The sequence below is a fragment of the Mytilus edulis genome, chromosome 14 (assembly GCF_963676685.1).
Source record: "Mytilus edulis chromosome 14, xbMytEdul2.2, whole genome shotgun sequence".
Classification (NCBI taxonomy): Eukaryota; Metazoa; Mollusca; class Bivalvia; order Mytilida; family Mytilidae; genus Mytilus; species Mytilus edulis.
Window position 1 is genome coordinate 26,567,618 of NC_092357.1, and position 21,494 is coordinate 26,589,111.

At 33.2% G+C, this 21,494-nt stretch overlaps 2 protein-coding genes across 2 annotated transcripts in view; both read left to right on the forward strand.

Annotated features, from left to right (window-relative positions):
• Nucleotides 1–21,494, forward strand: part of LOC139504084 (cardioacceleratory peptide receptor-like) — a 125,415-nt gene that overhangs the window by 16,862 nt on the left and 87,059 nt on the right. The gene's annotated exons all lie outside the window — the stretch shown is intronic.
• Nucleotides 18,310–21,148, forward strand: LOC139504083 (uncharacterized). Its single transcript, XM_071294143.1, has 3 exons — nucleotides 18,310–18,609; nucleotides 19,898–20,484; nucleotides 21,017–21,148. Exons 1-3 carry the CDS (start codon nucleotides 18,321–18,323, stop codon nucleotides 21,146–21,148), a joined length of 1,008 nt encoding a protein of 335 aa, XP_071150244.1. The 5' UTR covers nucleotides 18,310–18,320.

The window sequence follows — 21,494 nt, forward strand, 5'->3', positions numbered from 1 at the left end:
TGTAGAGAGATGTACAAGATCAATCAATGATTTTGTTTAAAACACTGACATGATGTCAAGGAATTCAAAATCTAAATGTACTTGCCCTAACATTTGAAGATGTAATTCAACAATGTTCAATACAGAAGAAGAAAACAGTTTTACTATTTCAGTTTATATTTTTAGAGTTTCCTATGTTTACAACTCCAAAACAATGTGTTAAGAAACAATAGTATACATGTAGTACACTAATTGTGTTAGTGACGTCCTTAATATAAGTTAAATGCAACTTTTAATAGAAAGTTATCTACTCTATACTTAAAAGTATCTCTTTACTTTTATGTATTATTTTGATTTGAATATTTTTATTTGCTTTCGATACAAGTTTGTTGAGCTTGTAGTTTTTTTTCCGATGGCTTTTCTTATCCACAATTGACCAAATAAAATTGTAAATTACTAAAATATTTATATAGTCACCTTGATAATTCCAAATTCTCTTGTTGTTCCAACATTGTCGATGTCCTCAAAATATCTACCATTTTCCTCTACACAAAGTCTTCCGTTTTCAATCATGATTTTCCATCTCTCTGAACCCGACATTATTGCGTAATATGACCGTTTGATCTCGATTTAGAAAAAAAAAATAGTGGACTGCTACAATGTCACACCACTGGTTATATTTAATCGCATTGCGAAGCCACGCCTGCTAGACACGTGCGCATTTTTACATGTATATTTTTAAACCATGTGTTTCTTACTTTCCAATTAGAACATAATGGACTGCTGTATTTTTTTATCGGCTCTGTGTTTAAGCGTGTTGTTATCTGTTCAAACTTTGAATGGTGTCAAGACGAATATAAGAGAGAACTGCAACCCAGTTTCAGAGGTAAGTCAATTTGAAATATTCATATCTTTAAAAAAATGAAAAAAAAAATGATTAATTCAAAAATATAGAGGTTCACATATATTATTATAATTAAAATGTTTTAAATATTCATGATCAAAGACTTCAAGATACATTTGGGTAGTTATTGGCGTTTTTTTTTTAAAAACCGAATGTATACTCTACAGAAAAAAGAGGGGTGTAAGGCGTTTGCTTATATATACTTGGTTCGGTCACATTCTAAAATTGCCTGTCCCTATTCGTGAACCTGTAATTCAGTGGTAACGTTGTCGTTTGTTGCTGTTTTACATATTATTTTGTTCGATCCTTATTTTGTACATAAATTACGCCGTTAGTGTTCTCGTTTGAACTTATTAACATTTGTCTTGTTGAAGGCCGTATGGTGATATATAGTGGTTAATGTCTGTGTAATTTGGTCTCTTGCGGAGAAATGCCTTTTTTGTAATTATACCGCATCTTCTTTTATTATGATTTATTGTTGTGATTATATCTTTCACTCCTTTTTAATGAATTTAACATATTCAATGCAGACAGATCATACAGTATATATCACTTTTCTTTGGGTATGCTTTAATATTTAGATAAGGGAAAATTAGTGGACCTTATTAACCTAATAAATCAAATAAAGGTTAATCTGGTATTCTTGAGGATAAACATCGATTTGCTAGTTACACGTGGGTAGCAAGACTAAAATGTTTCCTTTGTTTTTTTATATATACAAAAAAAATTTCATGGGAACTGTACATGTTTGTACCTTCCTATCCTATTTTCGACGTTCCATATACAATTTCCTACGGCCTGTGACGGTGAAATTTCTTAGCACTGTATATTTTAAAATACGCTGAGCTTGTTTTCAGTCACAGGACTGATATCAAATGATAAATTTCAAAAGTATGGGGTCAGGAGCGGACATCTAATAAAAAACCACTTAGACAAGTTTATCAAGTTACGAATTTTCACAAAACAGACTTTAATATAATCCTGTTAATAGTAACGTATTAATCCTCCTAAATGTTATAATTGGAGAGCTAATCGCATTACATGTAAGTGTTTTCTTGCTTTGAGGATGTGATCGCGGGTGAGATTTTTCGTTATAGATCGGAATACTTAGTATACATACATTACTTTTACGGCAATTTTCACCACGGGGCGCAGATTCTGTAACATTTTATCTGGACATTGCATAACTTAAAAGCTACGATCCACACATTCAGTGGGATTACGTCTTAAGCAGTGGTGATTGTTTCTTTGCTATTTGTTTTAGCTATACTGTAACAACTGTTTAATAAGCCTATATAATATTGTATGAATAAAGCAAGACGACAACTCTAAATAAATAAAAAAAAAGGTAATTTATTCAGACCTACAGTTACTTTTTTTTTCTATATTCCAGCACATGCGATAAGATTTTTTTAATGCGCTCGTATTGCTAACCCCCATTTCCGTATTTTCCATGTGGTGTTTTAAATTAGTTGGTAGTTGTTTGTTTTTTAATTTCTTTTTTGCTATGGTATACAGTCGGTACTTATTTCCAACTTATGACCTATCGTCATCTGAATAATGGATATTATTATATAAAGTGATTTCACTCTCCGTATGTACATGTGTAAATAGTATTTTATTTCATATTGTTTAGTGTATTATATCTAAGCATGTTATAGTCTCTGATAATGGCTCTCAATTTATTTAGTGTTAGTTCAAGTTACAATGTATTTATTTACATGTACTTGTTGAGGGATGAGACTTAAATAAGACATTCGATTGAATTGTGTATGTTAAATTAAGAAGAAAACGTCACAATTAACTTTTCAACCAATCATTTGCCGAGAACAGATTTTTCAATAGTGAGGAGAATTTTTTTTTCTCACACCGGTCAGGAAATGTGAAAATAGCACCAAAATTAGAGAACGACCATTAAACTTCAAAGGGGAGGGGATTATGATTTGTTTTCCTAAAAAATATATGCTGATCCCAAATTTGATTGATTTTTTTTGTGTGAGGCCGTTGACAACAAAAATTAATTTAAATCCATCTGATTTCCCTCATAGCTTATATTCATTATTGAATTTTGAAGAAGATAAATTTTGATTGATACATTGTAGCGCAGAGGACCCCCCCCTTTTTTTTGCCCTACACTCATTTACGTAAAGAATTCAAAACTATCAATAGTAAAACAGTCATGCAATACAGTTTCAAAACGTTTACACTATATGTATGCAGTATATATACTAGTATATTAATTTTATCACTTAGTCTTTTCAATATTCACTAGTACACACCCGCGAAATCGCGGGCATTCAGAGCGTAGTTTAAAGTATGTAAAGTGTTGTTGGAAGAATTTTGTAAAATATTGAATGACTGGAGAATTTCAGCAAAAGTATCATAAGTCATATATAGGTTATTTGGGACAGAAAAATGCTGCTTTTTTTTTTATCCCTCCTCCTTTATTTCCAAAATTCCCAATTTTTGGTTTTCTATCAATTTCAATATGAACATAGTTTTCATTTAGTATGTTATGAACATTTAAGTAAGGAGCTTGTAATTCAGTGGTTGTCGTTTGTTTATGTGTTACATATTTGTTTTTCGTTCACTTTTTGTACATAAATAAGGCCGCTAGTTTTCTGGTTTGAATTGTTTTACATTGTCAGTTCGGGGCCTTTTGAAGCTGAGTATGCGGTATGGGCTTTGCTCGTTGTTGAAGGTCGTACGGTGATCTGTAGTTGTGAATTTCTGTGTCATATTGGTCTCTTGTGGAGAGTTGTCTCAACATGGCAATCATACCACATCTTCTTTTTTTTTGTAATCAATGAATTTTGTAAAAGATTTAATGACTGGAGAATTTCAGAAAAGGTATCAAAAGTTCACATGAATATTTTTAGCGCTTATCTGTATATCATGAACATTCATTACTATATAAATATAGTGTATTTACTTTCAATTCTAAGTTTACTAATCGATCCATGGTGGTCATTGATATAGTATACAGACCCTCTCTATTTAATAAACTCTGTGACCGCCGTGGATAGTAAACTTGAAAATGATAGCAGATAGAATTCTGAAAATACACTTTATTCTTTGTATATGTATGTTCAAAGTATACAGAAAAACGCAAACCGGAAGTCTAATCTGACTTAAAATTTTGTCCAATGACGGGACAATATCCGGATGCCTTTTTTCTCGTTTTTCTCCCAAAATAACTCAATCTGAATAATCATATGAATGGATGACAAATGCGACTATGCACTGTACCTATAGGACACAGAGGCGTGTTGATTAATTTATTGTGGAAAGGAGAGAAGCGACACCCAAAATGAGGTCTTCTCGTTTAATAGTATAGATACGTTACAAGGCTTCATCAGCTTTCTGATTTTAACCGTATGAATATATATACGAGTAAAAAGAGATCGTGGGTATACATGAAAACAGAACACACAACACAAACTGCCGGAGTTCAGCGAATAAAATACGGCTACAAATATCCATTGTCACTTTTAGTTTATGCTCATAATAATCGATTGTTTATTTCAGAGACGAATATTGACATTCTCCATTCAGGTGCCGCAAATTATCCTACCTGTTGATTCAATTTTGAACGATGTGACTGTTTTCGCTGATGCATCGAGCGCTACTGATGAATATACATTTGTAAATTCAAGTAATCTTGGTGGTTCTCATTTTTTAGAATCAGCGGAAAACTCAGTAGTGTGTTTAAATTATACCGAAAAACACGGGGTAAATTTAGGAGATTCATTGTCGGAGCTACATAATTTAGGGGATTCGTATAATCTTGGAGATTCTGATTTACATAATCTTGGACAATCTGATTCATATTGTTTTGGAGACTTAAGCAACACTGCTGAATCCAGCCTGTCGTTGATTCTAGAAACAAAAACATTAGAGTCATTTGAAGAGTATGCAGTAAATTATGACACAACATTAAAATCGCCAAACAAAGCTTTAATGACCAGTACACCAAGAAAAATACCAGTGATTAGTGGGGTGGCAGACATATCAGATGATAATTATGACTTTGGACTGTTTGATTATTCCGTAAATAGAACGCAGGTGGCAGTTAGGTCCGCTGATGTATGCCCTGAGGTAATCGGTGCCCTGAGGTAATCGTGGTAATGCGTCATTGATTAAATACGCACGAAAATATAGTTCTTATTTAGATAGATCTTAATACCAAATACCAAAGATGTCAACAAACTTCCCAAATGATTTTATTATTTGTTTTCACCGATCATTCATTTCGTATGTACGTGTAGGGTGGGGATGGCTGGTAAAATTATAAACTTTTTTTTTTTTTTTTTTTTTTATAAAAGTTCAATTAATGATCTGAAGTATTCATTCATGACAGGGTTACCTGAGGTAACCCCAATTATAACAACAAATACAACCATTAAACTCAAGTCAACTGAGGTAACTTTATATATACATCACATAAACAATACAAATCTATGAAGTCCTACATTCTATTATAAAATTAAGAAATTGTGTAATTAAAATATAAATGTATACACTAGCAAAGTATGTACTAAAAATTCTTTCATAACAGGGTAACCTGCGGTAACCCAAACAATAACAGCAAATACAACCTATTTAACTCAAGTTAATTCAGATCACCTTTACATATACATCACATAAACAATATAATTTCAATGAATTCTTACATAACAAAAGAAGAAAGTGGTTTATCAAAGCATAAATGCATATACTAGCAAAGTATCTACTAAGTATTTTGTTATGGCAGGGTTACCTCAGGTAACCCATAAAATAGCAACAAGTATTATCCATTGATATCAAGTTAACTAAAGTCGCTTTTCCGATATATCACATAAAAAAATACACATCTATGAGGCGTACATGTAAAATAAAGAAATTGTTTGATTACAACATAAATGTTTTCGCTAGCAAACCATCTAATAAGATTCTTTATAACATGGGTACCTGAGGTAACCCCAGATATAATTACAATTATAACCCACTTAACTTAACTGAAGTAAACTGAGATCATCTTTACATGTAAATCAAATAAACAATACAACTTTCATGAAGTCCTACATTTGAAATAAAGAAGTTTGTTTATTACAATAAATGTAAACACTACCAAAGTATTACGAAGTATTCATTCACGACAGGGTTACATGAGGTAACCCCAATAATTACAATAAATACAACCCATTCAACTCAAGTTAACTCAGGTTACATTTATATAGACCTCGCATACACAATACAAATCTATGAAGTCCTACATTTTAGATTAAGAAATTGTGTCATTACAGCATAAATGCATATACCAACAAATTATCTACGAAGTATTCTTTCATAACAGAAATACCTCATGTTATTTCAAAAATAACAACAAATATAATCCATTCAAATTAAGTTAACTAAAGTCGCCTTTCCTGAATATCATATAAACAATACTTATCTATGAAGTCCAAAATGATAAAGTAAATGGTTTATGAGAAGTTAAATGTATACTCTGGAAAACTATCTACGACGTATTTTTACGTGACAGGGTTACCTCAGATAACCAAAACAATCACAACAAAGATAACCCATCTAACTCCAGTTCACTCAGGTTACCTTTAAATATATATACATCACATAAACAATACAAATCTATGAAGTTCTACATTTCAAATTAAAAAATTATGGAATAACAATATGAATGTATACACTAGCAAAGTATCAACTAAGAATTCTTTCATAGCTGGGTTACCTGAGGTAACCAAAACAATAACAGCAAATACAACCTATTTAACTCAAGTTAATTCAGATCACCTTTACATATACATCACATAAACAATATAACTTCAAAGAATTCCTACATTAAAAATTAAGAGGTTGGTTTATTACACCATAAATGCATATACTAGCAAAGTATCTACTAAATATTCTGTCATGCACGGTTACCTCAGGTAACTCATAAAATAGAAACATTATTATCCATTCATATCAAGTTAACTTAAGTCGCCTTTCCAATATATCACATAAACAATACCCATCTATGAAGTCCTTCATTTAAAATAAAGAAATTGTTTGATTACAACATAAATGTTTACACTAGCAAACTATCTAAAAAGCATTCTTTATAACATGGGTACCTGAGGTAACCCCAGACATAATTACAAGTATAACCCACATAACTGAAGTTAACTGAGGTCACCTTCACATGTGCATCACATAAACAATACAACATTCATGAAGTCCTACATTTAAAATAAAGAAGTTTGTTTATACAATTAATGTAAACACTAGTAAAGTGTCTACGAAGGATTCATTCATTACAGGGTTACCTCAGGTAACCATAACAATAATAGCAAAGATAATCCATCTAACTGAAGTTAACTAAGGTCACCTTTATATATATACATCACATGAACAATACAACTTTCATGAAGTCCTACATTTGAAATAAAGAAGTTTGTTTATTACAATTAATGTAAACAATAGCAAAGTATCTACAAAGAATTCATTCATTACAGGGTTATCTCAGGTAACCATAACAATAACAACAAATACAACCCATATAACTCAAGTAAACTCAGGTATCACCTTTAAATATATATGCATCACATAAACCATACAAATCTATGAAGTCCTACATTTTTTAATTAAGAAATTTTGTAATTAAAATATAAATGTATACACTTACAAAGTATATACTAAGAATTCTTTCATAGCAGGGTTACCTGAGGTAACCAATACAAAAACAACAAAAACAACCTATTTAACTCAAGTTAATTCAGATCACCTTTACATATACATCACATAAACAATATAACTTTAATGAATTCCTACATTAAAAATGTAGAAGTTGATTTATTACACCATAAATGGATATACTAGCAAAGTATCTATTAAATATTCTGTCATGACAGGTTACCTCAGGTAACCCATAAAATAGAAACAAGTATTATCCATTCATATTAAGTTAACTTAAGTCGCCTTTCAGAAATATCACATAAACAATACACATCTATGCAGCCCTACATTTAAAATAAAGAAATTGTCCGATTACAACATAAATGTTTACACTAGCAAACTATCTCAAAAGCATTCTTCATAACATGGGTACCAGACATAATTACAAATATAACCCACTTAACTGAAGTAAACTGAGGTCACCTTTACATGTGCATCACATAAACAATACAACTTTCATGAAGTCCTACATTTAAAATAAAGAAGTTTGTTTATTACAATTAATGTAAACACTAGCAAAGTTTCTACGAAGGATTCATTCATTACAGGGTTACCTCAGGTAACCATAACAATAACAACAAAGATAACCCATCTAACTCAAGTTCACTGAGGTCACCTTTTAATATATATACATCACATAAACAATACATATCTATGAAGTCCTACATTTCAAATTAAACAAGTGTGGAGTTACAATACAAAGGTATACACTAGCAAAGTATCTACTAAGAATTCTTTCATAGCAGGGTTACCTCAGGTAACCAATACAATAACAACAATACAACCTATTTAACTCAAGTTAATTCAAATCACCTTTACATATACATCACATAAACAATATAACTTTAATGAATTCCTACATTTAAAAAGAAGAAGCTGGTTTTTTTACACCATAAATGGATATACTAGCAAAGTATCTACTAAATATTCGGTCATGACAGGGTTACCTCAGGTAACCCATGAAATAGAAACATATTATTCATTCATATCAAGTTAACTTAAGTCGCCTTTCAGAAATATCACATAAACAATACACATCTATGAAGTCCTACATTTAAAATAAAGAAATTGTCCGATTACAACATAAATGTTTACACTAGCAAACTATCTCAAAAGCATTCTTCATAACATGGGTACCTGAGGTAACCCCAGACATAATTACAAATATAACCCACCTAACTGAAGTTAATTGAGGTCACCTTAACATGTGCATCACATAACAATACAAGTTTCATGAAGTCCAACATTTGAAGTAAAGAAGTTTGTTTATTACAATTAATGTAAACAATAGCAAAGTATCTACAGAGAATTCATTCATTACAGGGTTACCTCAGGTAACCCAATAATAACAACAAATACAACCCATATAACTCAGGTTAACTCAGGTATCACCTTTAAAAAAATATATGTATCACATAAACAATACAAATCTATGAAGTCCTACATTTTTAAATTAAAAAATTGTGTAATTAGAATATAAATGTATACACTTACAAAGTATATACTAAGAATTCTTTCATAGCAGGGTTACCTGAGGTAACCAATACAAAAACAACAAAAACAAACTATTTAACTCAAGTTAATTTAGATCACCTTTACATATACATGACATAAACAATATAACTTTAATGAATTCCTAAATTAAAAATAAAGAAGATGATTTATTACACCATAAATCGATATACTAGCAAAGTATCTACTAAGTATTCTGTCATGACAGGGTTACCTTAGATAACCCATGAAATAGAAACAAGTATTATCCATTCACATCAAGTTAACTTAAGTCGCCTTTCAGAAATATCACATAAACAATACACATCTATGAAGTCCTACATTTAAAATAAAGAAATTGTCCGATTACAACATAAATATTTACACTAGCAAACTATCTCAAAAGCATTCTTTATACCATGGGTACCTGAGGTAACCCCAGACATAATTACAAATATAACCCACCTAACTGAAGTTAACTGAGGTCACCTTTACATGTGCATCACATGAACAATATAACTTTCATGAAGTCCTACATTTAAAATAAAGAAGTTTGTTTATTACAATTAATGTAAACACTAGCAAAGTGTCTACGAAGGATTCATTCATTACATGGTTACCTTAGGTAACCATAACAATAACAACAAAGATAATCCATCTAACTCAAGTTAACTGAGGTCACCTTTAAATATATATGCATCACATAAACAATACAAATCTATGAAGTCCTACATTTCAAATTAAAAAATTGTGGAATTACAATACAAATGTATACACTAGCAAAGTATCTACTAAGAATTCTTTCATAGCAGGGTTACCTGAGGTAACCAATACAATTACAACAAAAACAACCTATTTAACTCAAGTAAAATCATATCACCTTTACATATACATCACATAAACAATATAACTTTAATGAATTCCTACATTGAAAATGAAGAAGTTGGTTTATTAGACCATAAATACATATACTAATAAAGTATCTACTAAGTATTCTGTCATGACAGGGTTACCTCAGGTAACCCATAAAATAGTAACAAGTATTATCCATTCATATCAAGTTAACTTAAGTCGCCTTTCCTAAATATCATATAAACAATACACATCTATGAAGTTCAAATTTATAAAAAGTAAATTGTTTATTACAACTTAAATGTATATTCTGGAAAACTATCTACAAAGTATTCTTACATGACAGGATAACCTCGGGTAACCATAACAATAACATCAAATAAAAAATACAAATCTATGAAGCCCTACATTTTTAAATTGAGAAATTGTGTGATTAAAATACAAATGTATACACTAGCATAGTATCTACTAATATTTTTTTCATAACAGGGTTACCTGAGGTAACCCAAGCAATAACAGCAATTACAACCAATTTAACTCAAGTTAATTCAGATCACCTTTACATTTACATCACATAAACAATATAACTTCAATGAATTCCTACATTGAAAATTGAGAAGTTGGTTTATTAGACCATAAATATATATACTAATAAAGTATCTACTAAGTATTCTGTCATGACAGGGTTACCTCAGGTAACCCATAAAATAGCTACAAGTATAATCCATTTAAATCGAGTTAAGACAGATCGCATTTTCTAAATATCGCGTAAGCAATTTACATCTGTGAAGTCCTACATGTAAAATAAAGAAATTGTTTCATTACAACATAAATGTTTACACTAACAAACTATCTAATAAGCATTCTTTCATAACAGGGGTACCTGAGGTAACCCCAAATATAATTGCAAATATAAGCCACTTAACTGAAGTTATTTGAGATCACCTTTTCATATATATCCCATAAACAATATAACTTCAATGACGTCCTACATTCAAAATGAATAAGTTGGTTTATTACAATTAATGTAAAGACTAGCAAAGTATCTACGAAGTATTCATTCATGACAGGGTTACCTCAGGTAACCCCAACTATAACACCAAATACAACCCATTTAACTCAGGTGAACTCGTTTAACATTTACATATAATCGCATAAACAATACAAATCTATGAAGTCCTACATTTTAAATTAAGAAATTGTGTAATTACAGCATAAATGCATATACCAGCAAAGTATCTACGAAATATTCTTTCATAACAGGATTACCTCAGGTAACCCAAAAAATAACAACAAATATAATCGATTCAAATCAAATTAACATAATGTTGCAGTCTTGTTATTGACTGCTCCATAGGCTTACATGCAAAACAGCTGATCTTAGAAAAAAAAATCATGTTCATATCAAGGATGTACCAAAGCGAAATGGTGATTTAATTGAAAAAAGGGGGTCTTGCCACGAAGAATAAAACGTTACGCAATCCTGAAGTCAACTCATTTTTTTCTACTTTCTGTTTGCTATTTTTACTAGACCTCACCACTTCAAGTAAACATGATATCCTTCCACTTTCCTGGAATGATATCCCCAAAAGATGCAAGATTTTTTTTAAAGTCTATATTTATGTTTCCATTCACCATAAACCTATAAACAAACAGAAAAAAATGAGTTAAAAAAAAAATTCAGTCTACTAAATTATCTGTAAATCTCATTCTTGTCTATCTTTATGAATAACCTGACCATGCACAGTTGTACAGTGGTTCACTGAGGTAACCTGACCATGCGCACGAGTACAATGTTTCCCTGACGTAACCTGATCATGCACAGTTGTACAGTGGTTCTCTAAGGTAAACTGACCATGCACATTAGTACAATGCTTCCCTGAGGAAACCTACCATGCACAGTAGTACAATGGTTCCTGAAGTAATCTGACCAGGCACAGTAGTGCAATTGTTTCCTGAGGTAACCTGACTATGCACAGAAGTACAATGGTTCCCTGAGGAAACTTGACCATGCACAGAAGTACAATGGTTCCCTGGGGAAACCTGACAATGCAGAGTAGTACAATGGTTCCCTGAGGTAACATGACAATGCACAGTATCACAATGGTTCCCTGAGGTAACCTGGCCATGCACAGTAGTACAGTGGTTCCCTGAGGTAACATGACCATGTACAGTAGTGCAATGGTTCCCTGAGGAAACCTGACAATGCACAGTAGTACAATGGTTCCCTGAGGTAACCTGACCATGCACAGTAGTACAATGGTTCCCTGAGATAAACTTACCATGCACAGTAGTACATTGGTTCCCTGAGGTAACCTGGCAATGCACAGAAGTACAATGGTTCCCTGCAGTAACCTGACCATGTACAGAAGTACAATGATTCCCTTGGGAAACCTGACCATGCACAGTAGTACAATGGTCCCCTGAGGTAACATGACAATGCACAGTAGTACAATGGTTCCCTGAGGTTACATGACAATGCACAGTAGTACAATAGTTCCCTAAGGTTAAATAACCATGCACAGTAAAACAATGGTTGAACAGTGGTTCCCTGAGGTAACATGACAATGCACAGTAGTACAATGGTTCCCTGAGGTAACCTGACCATGCACAGTAGTACTGTGGTTCCCTGAGGTAACATGACCATGTACAGTAGTACAATGGTTCCCTGAGGAAACCTGACCATGCACAGAAGCACAATGGTTCCATCGGTAACCTGACCATGCACAGTAGTACAATGGTTCCCTTAGATAAACTGACCATGCACAGTAGTACAATGGTTCCCTGAGGAAACCTGACCATGCACAGAAGCACAATGGTTCCATCGGTAACCTGACCATGCACAGTAGTACAATGGTTCCCTTAGATAAACTGACCATGCACAGTAGTACAATGGTTCCCTGAGGTAACATGACCATGTACAGTAGTTCAATGGTTCCCTGAAGTAACCTGATCATGCACAGTAGTGCAAGGGTTCTCTGAAGTAACCTGACCATGCACGGTAGTGCAATGATTCCCTAATTACTTACCATGCACAGTAGTACAATTGTTCCCTGAAGTAACCTGACCATGCAGAGAAGTACAATGATTCCCTGAGGTTACCTACCATGCACAGTAGTACGATGGTTCCCTGAAGAAACCTGACCATGCACAGTAGTGCAATGGTTCCCTGAGGTAACCTGACCATGCACAGTAGTATAATGATTCCTTGAGGTAAACTCACAATACACAACAGTACAATGGTTCCCTGTGGTATCATGACCATGCACAGTGGAACAACGTTTCCCTGAGGAGACTTGAACATGCACAATAGTACAATGGTTCCCTGAGGTTACCTGACAATGCCCAGTTGTGTAGTAGTTACCTATTGTAACATGACCATGCACAGTAGTACAATGATTCCCTGAGGTTACCTACCATGCACAGTAGTACAATGGTTCACTTAAGTAACCTGACCATACACAGTACAATGGTTCCCTGCATATTAGTATAACGGTTCCCTGGGGTTACCTGACCATGCCAAGTTGTACAGTGGTTCCCTAAGGTAACATGACCATGCACAGTAGTACAATGGATCCCTGAGGTAACCAGACCATGCACAGTAGAACAATGGTTCCTTGAAGTAACCCGATCATGCACAGTAGTACCATGGTTCCCTGAGGTAACCTTACCATGCACAGTAGTACAATGGTTCCCTGAGGTAACAAGGTCATGTATAGTAATTTACATATGACCTGAGGTAGCCTTGTCATGTACAGTAGTTTACAGATGACCTGAGGTAACCTGGTCATGTACCGTAATTTACAGATGACCTGAGGTAGCCTGTCCGTGAAAAAAAAAAACATAGATGTAATCTGTACTGACTAAGCTGACGAAGGGAGTTATGAACATTCAATTGTGGTAACCTGAGGTTTGTAGAAAATTAGCGTTTTGCAAAGTTTATCTGTGGTAACATGCAGCTGGTACAATTACCATGAAGTTGTGACCTTAGGTAACCTCACCATATTCTAACATACAGAGGTATTCTGAGGTTACATATTTATATACAGTAGTTAAGAAATGACATTAGTTAACATGTGCACTTGGCCATGTATAGAAATTCAGAAGTGCCCTGAGGAAAACTAAAAAAATAGTGTTTTGTAAAGTTTATACAAAGTGTGGTAATACGAGTATGTGCAGTAATACAGAGTAACCTCACCATGTACAGCAATACAGAGGTAATATTAGGTAACTCACAATGTTCAATCATACAGAGGTGACCTGAGGTAACCTCACCATGTGAGCAATCATAGATATGATCTGAGATACAGGAAATACACAGTAATTTAGAGATGACCTAAGGTTATCAGAACATGTACAAAAGTCCACTGGAGAAGTGAGGTTTTTCCTTGAAAATATCCAACATCTCTCAAATAAGATTGATTAAGACAATTAACATTTTAAAAAAGCAGTTATATACTATATAACCCGTGCTTGTAACTACGTTACTTTCAAAGTAATGTCAAATGAAAAAAAAAATAGATTACTGTTCGTACTGCAATGTTTCTCATCTTTAATACTGGTGAATAAAATCCTTACAGTGTGTACTGGCTGGTCATCATCGCGTATGATACGATTTTGATACTCATACACAGCTAATGAATATTATGCATGAATATAGATAAGATCAGCACGTGTAGCCATAGACTGAGAGTTGTAGATTTGTAGTGTAAATATATAGATGCCGTTTATAGAATATAAAATTAGATCAGAAACATGGTTATTAAAATTGAGAAAGGAAATGGTGAATATGTCAAAGCGACAACCACCCGACCATAGAGCAGACAACAGCCGAAGGCAACCAAAGGGTCTCCAATGTAGCGAGAATTCCCGCAGTTGTGGGTGTCCTTCAGCTGGCCCCTAAAAATATGCATAATAGTTCAGTGATAATGGACGTCATACTAAACTCCGAATTATACACAAGAAACTAAAATTTAAAATCATACAAGCCTAACAAAGGCCAGAGGCTCCTGACTTGGGACATGCGCAAAATTGCGGCGGGGTTAAACATGTTTATGAGATCTCAACCCTCCCCCTATACATCTAGCCAGTGTAGAAAAGTAAAAGCATAACAATACGCACATTATAATTCAGTTCAAGAGAAGTCCGAGTCCGATGTCAAAAGATGTAACAAAAGAAAATAAATAAAATGACAAAAGTACATAAATAACAACAGACTACTAGCAGTTAACTTACATGCCAGCTCCAGACCTCAATTAAACTGATTGAAAGATTATGTGTTAATCATATGAATATCAGGCACAATCCCTCCCGTTAGGGGTTTAGTATCATACTATCATAAAATATACGAGAAGAACATAACCCGTGTCATGCCAACAACTGTTTTTTATTCTATCAGTGAATCAATATTAAAGCCAAAATATGCAATCTTTAATGACCTGACAACAGTTTCGTAACTATATCCCTTTTTAATAAGTCTATTTAAAGGTTTTGTTAGTTTCTGAGGAGAATACTGACATTTTTGTTCTTTATATAGAATACTTCCATAAAAAATTGGATGTGAAATACCTGAACGTATAAGATGTCTGCATGTTGAGTTATATTTACGAATTATTTCCTTATACCGATGATAAAATTTAGTAAATGTTTCGACCAGTTTGTGATATCGAAAACCCTGGTGTAATAAGTTTTTAGTAATACATAAATTTCTCTCGCTAAAATCTAATACGTTGTTACATACACGAGAGAATCGTACAAGTTGAGATATAAAAACACCATAAGATGATGACAAGGGAACGTCACCATCTACAAATGGATAATTAACAATAGGAAATGAAAAAAACATCTCTCTTATCAACAATTTTTGTATTAATCTTCCCGTTTATGATATAGATATCAAGATCGAGGAAAGGGCAGTGGTCATTGTTATCATTAGGTTTAATTAAAGTAAGTTCTACAGGATAAATTTCTTTAGTATACATACGGAAGTCGTTATTATTGAGAGCCAATACATCATCCAAATATCTAAAAGTATTGTTAAATTTTTGTATCAAATATTGTTTTGATGGGTCTTAGCTAATTTAAGTCATAAATTGTAACTCATAACAATACAAAAACAGGTCCGCAGTAGTTGGTTCACAGTTAGTCCCCATTGGAATTCCAATAACTTGACGATATACGGAATCTCTAAAGCGAACAAAAATGTTATCAAATAAAAATTCAAGCGCATAAATAGTATCAAAGCATGTCCAATTGACATAGTTCTTTTGTTTATTGCTACTAAAAAATGATCGCAAAGAGTATGAACATATGTACTCGCATTCCGACTTTTTAAATGCCCAGTTAATTAGGGATGTGAATTCTTTCTTAATAAGAATATGAGGCAAAGTGGTATATAGGGTAGAAAAATCAAAACTTTGAACAGATTTAAAATCACCAATATATGCATGCAATTTATCAAGTACTTCCAACGAGTTTTTGACACTCCAAAAGTAATTAATTCCACTATTTTTAAAGGCCTTATTTGAACAATTTATTATCGGGTTTTTTATTGTACCAAGTGAACTAGTAAGTAAAACAGACAATTTAGTAGTTGAACAATGGACAGTGACGGGTCCAGGGGTGTTCTGGGTATAGGAACCCTTTTTTTTGGAGATCAATGCATTTGAATGGAAACATATAGTTGGAACCCCCTCCTTGTGTCCTGGATTGGGAACCCCCCTTTTTGAAATGGATGGATCCGCCACTGCCCCTCATGCAGTCGGACAAGATGGACTAATTTTCAATAACCTATCTATTAAATGTTATCATTTTCTACTTATGTTACTTTAAAAGAAGTAACCAAAATCAATATATGCGTAATCTGTCCATATGTTAGTGTTATATATTATTAACTATTTTAAAACCAATCGAGTAAAATACGGATCTATAAATGTATGCTTTGCTTAAATGATAAAGATTTATGATTATTTATACTTTGATATAATTGATGGAATTCTTTTCACATATCGATTGTTTGTACAACTTTTATAAGAACAAAAACCGTATGTGCCTGCCCCAAGTCAGGAGCCTGTAATTTAGTGGTTGTCGTTTGTTTACTAGTATGTGCTACATATTTGTTTTTGTTCATTTGTTTTATATAATTAAGGCCGTTAGTTTTCTCGTTTGAATTGGATTTCATTGTTATTTCTGAACCTTTTATAGATGACAATGCGATATGGACTTTGCTCATTGTTGAAGGCCGTACGGTGACCTACAGTTGTTAATTTCTGTGTCCTTTTGTGGACATGTTGTCTCATTGGGATTTATACCACAGCTTCTTTTTTATATGTATCATTATTGAACGCATACATATCGTTATCTAGGTTCTTCTATTTTAATTGTATATATATATATATATATCTACAGTACTACCCCTTTCGAATAAACAAAGAATGGTACACAAAGAAGCTTTAAATAAAATACATTTCAAATAAAGATAAGAAAAAACCAACGAAAGTGGTAATTATTTAACAATTTTGCATTAGTGTTAATGCTAATCTTACAGTGCAAGATGCATGCAGTACACTTAAATTCAAATAATGCCGTGACAGTTTTTAGCGATATTTTTTGTAACAGCTCAGTGGTGGGTCCAGGGGTGTTTTGGGGATAGGAACCCTTTTTTTTTGGAGATCAATGCATTTGAATGGGAACATATAGTTGGAACCCCCTCCTTGTGTCCTGGATTGGGGACTCCCCCATTTTTAAAAAAAATGAATGGATCCGCCATTGCCCCTCATGCAGTCGAACAAGATGGACTGATTTTAATAACCTATCTATTAAATGTTATCATTTTCTACTTATGTTACTTTAAAAGAAGTAACCAAAATCAATATATGCGTAATCTGTCCATATGTAAGTGTCATATATTACCAAACACAATGATAGTCAAAGTTTCAACAGGACATTCACGAAACTTAGGCAGCAATCATTTCATTTTCAGGGGGGGGGGGGGGGGGGCTATGGTTGTTTTTTTGAAGTTTGTTTCTAATTGTTCTGCCACTATATCTAATGCTAAAATTGAAATGAAAGAAAAGAAATGATTTCGACCTGTCTCCAAAAAATATTGTCTTTCGCCGAAGGAAAAAAATCCTGTTTTCTCCTATTTTTCGCACATATACTGTCAGTCGAAATAGAAAGTACAATGATGTATTTTTAGTTTATTCTATATTTAGATCATGTTATTACTACGCATATGGGCACTATTGCCGCGATTACCTGAGGGCACCGATTACCTCAGGGCATACAGCAGCGGACCTAACTGCCATCTGCAAATAGAACTTTAATCGAGTTAGAACCAACGTTCGGAATTTCCAGCAGTGAACATGAAAGTTCTTGTTATATGGGTTCAGAAATTAGCACAAAACTGAGATGTAATATTTGCCCTTCGTCGCCTTATGAATTCAACGAAGATGATACGGAAACACTTCATCTAGCATCAACCGAAATACTGTCACTATCTTCTGGTTTTGAAGGAACTTCATATCTTGCTAGTTCTCGCTCAGAAAGCAGTATAAATGAAAATGTTTCAGTGTATTCAGATGCATCAATTGGTATGGCAGAAATGTATCATGATGTTAGAGCTACATTTCCCCAAGAAGAAACAAAACCTTTGCTTGAATCGCAATCACGTAAGTGTTTTTTTTTGTTTGTTATCATAATAGATATAGAAAGATGTGGTATGAGTGCCAATGAGACAACTCTCTATCCATAAGTTAGAAAGTAATATAGAATGACATTCAAAACAGTGTGGCTGTGGCCATTGATTGACACATTAAATTCATCCATTGACTGGGACAATTTACGTGAACGTTTGTCTGTAACGACCACTGTTCACGACGTACCTACGATAGACATTTAAACTGTGGGGTCACCAAAGGTTTCTTAACGCCTTTACTTATAAAATAATTCGAAAAATTAATCAGGAATAACCTTTATGTTTTGATTTATATAATTGGTATAAATCAAAACATCGTGTTATTTCTGATTAATTTTTCGAATTACTTTATTAAGGTGTTGAGAACCTTTGGTGAAGAACCTTTGGTGACCCAATAGTTTAAGTGTCTTTAAAAAGTACATAGTGAGCAGTGGTTGTTACATACAAACGTTCACCTAAATTGTCCCAGCCAATGGATGAATTTAATGTGTCAATCAATAGCCACAGCCACACTGTTTTGAATTTCATTCTAAAGAGAAATATGACTTGCCTTTGCTCGACAAACGATAATACACTTGTTTCAGTACATTAAATGGTTGTGAATTTCCTTAATAAAATTTGGTGTTTACTAGCATAATTAGAAACGTTTCAACTACCTTAGGCAAAGTTGGCGTTTGAAGGATTTGAAGGATTTTGGCTATTATTTTTAAGTGATTTTTTTTTATTAAATAGCTATTCAACTGTATCGTTTTTATGCATCGAAGCTTTGTGAGTTCTTGGTGGAGGTTAATCTAGAAAAATGCATCGGACGCATTTAATTTATTGCGTATTGTTTTCGTGTTTTAAAAGAAGAGCAATGATTTGTACTATCCTATTAAAATCTGTCATGATTTGAGAATAATGTTTCAATGAGTGCTCATTATGGCTAACGTTAATTGATGGTCTTAAAGGTTCATAAGATATTTTGTGAAGGTCAATTGTTCTTTATCAGTATTCATATGTTACATATTGTTCGTTAATCTTTTCTTTAGTCAGTTGATTAAATCACATGTGGTTGAAACACTTACGGTTAATTGCATGTTCAAATACATAAGATTGATTGATTACGTTTGATGATCAAATAGCTTTAAGTAAAGCGGGAAAAATAGCTTTAAGTAAAGCGGGAAAAATAACAAAGAGAGCTTAAAATAGATAAAAACAAATAAATAAATAAAATTAGTGTTTTAGTTTATTAACAAAACTATCATATCAAATTTTTGTAGATCCAGAGAGAAGTCGTCTCCTTGCTCGTCATACAAAAGTAGCAAGTATTCAGAAGGATTTAAAGTCATGTAGGCGCTGTTGTAGTAAAGTTTGTACGAAGAAATTCTCTCTTGTGGAGGTTAAAAACATGCGATTGGAATTCTGGTCAAAGACAATAAATGGTCGCAACCAGTGGTTATTAAAAAAGTTCTCTGAAACTAATATGGAGTATACACCATACTTCCGTATACAGAACGGACATGTAGTTTGTCCAAAGGCATTGATGAGAATGCTTGGAATTCACAAAAATTTCTATTACTCTAATAGAAAAAAGTTCATAGGAGGAGCACGTTTTTCTGTATCGGAGAGACACTACTGTGCCAGCATAAAATCACTCCAAGCTATAAACTGGCTGGAAGAATACGCTACATATTACGTTGACAGGATGCCCGACTGTAATACACTCTTACTACCTTATCGGACACGACAGTGCATGATTTATATAAGATATAAAGAAGATATGAAGGAAAGATCAGAAGAATTTTTAATGCCATCAGCCTTCTACGGAATGTGGAAAAAATATTTACCCAATCTTAAAGTCAAAAAGGTATAAATTAAAACAAACAAGTTAGGCACACATCTTTAATCAAGTTAAAACTTATATTAAAAAAAATAAGGTCTGAAACGTGTATGTTCCTTTGCGTGAAAAAAATGGTACCAATAATTGTTATTCCATTATATGGGGTACATTACGAAACAAAGGTGATGCTGTAAACCAGGACATATTTTGGACAGTTTAATATTAACCAATTTCACTATAATTGTATATGCAGAGGCGGATTTAGGCGGCCCCCTTTTCTTGGAAAATTTGGTTGATTATATAGGGAATCATTGAAGCATGACCAGAGCTGGCCCCCTCTTAGGCAGTCAGTCGACCCCCACTTATGAAATTTCTGGATCCGCCACTGACTTGATTATTCGCAAAACGTTAACTGTGGATTTAACTTATAAATTCAGACTTCTTACGTATATGTAGATGTGAAAGTGCAACCAAAATAGTTACAAATTAGTCATTGGTATGTAGCGCAAACATTTGCCAGTATATGCTATGTGTATTGTAATTGTATTTACACTTTCAGACCAATTCCTTTTCGAAATGCACAGTATGTACAAGTTTGGAAAGACAGATAGAGACCACGCATGATCCAGTGATGAGAGAAAAATTGCGAGCTGAACGAAGAGAACACAATAGCAGACAGATGTATGTATAAAATATGCAATTAATAAATATGACATCAAAGTCAAGTTATAATATATACTACACATAGAAGAATATAAATTTACTATAGCTACAGCCAATAATATTTATCGACCGTGTCCTGTTGTTTATGTTTGTGTGTTACATTGACAATGTCTGTATATTAATGGTAAGCTGCAGGTCACGATAAGAAGTTTTTTGTCGAGTGAGCGCAGCAAACGAATTCAAAAAGCTCCATATCGTATCTAGCAGCTGATATTTAACAATATGAATAAAATTAAAATCTGACAATCAATTTATCGGGTTGTATTTGTGGACTTTGCTTGCTACTAGAAGCAAGCTGAACAGCAAACTAATAT

Bases quoted from the DNA above. Each gene is read 5' to 3' on its own strand.
- LOC139504083 (XM_071294143.1), top strand. From the start codon at position 18,321: ATGGGTTCAGAAATTAGCACAAAACTGAGATGTAATATTTGCCCTTCG. The intron at 18,610-19,897 runs GTAAGTGTTTTT...AAATTTTTGTAG, and splicing joins TTTGCTTGAATCGCAATCAC to ATCCAGAGAGAAGTCGTCTC. The intron at 20,485-21,016 runs GTATAAATTAAA...TTACACTTTCAG, and splicing joins CCAATCTTAAAGTCAAAAAG to ACCAATTCCTTTTCGAAATG.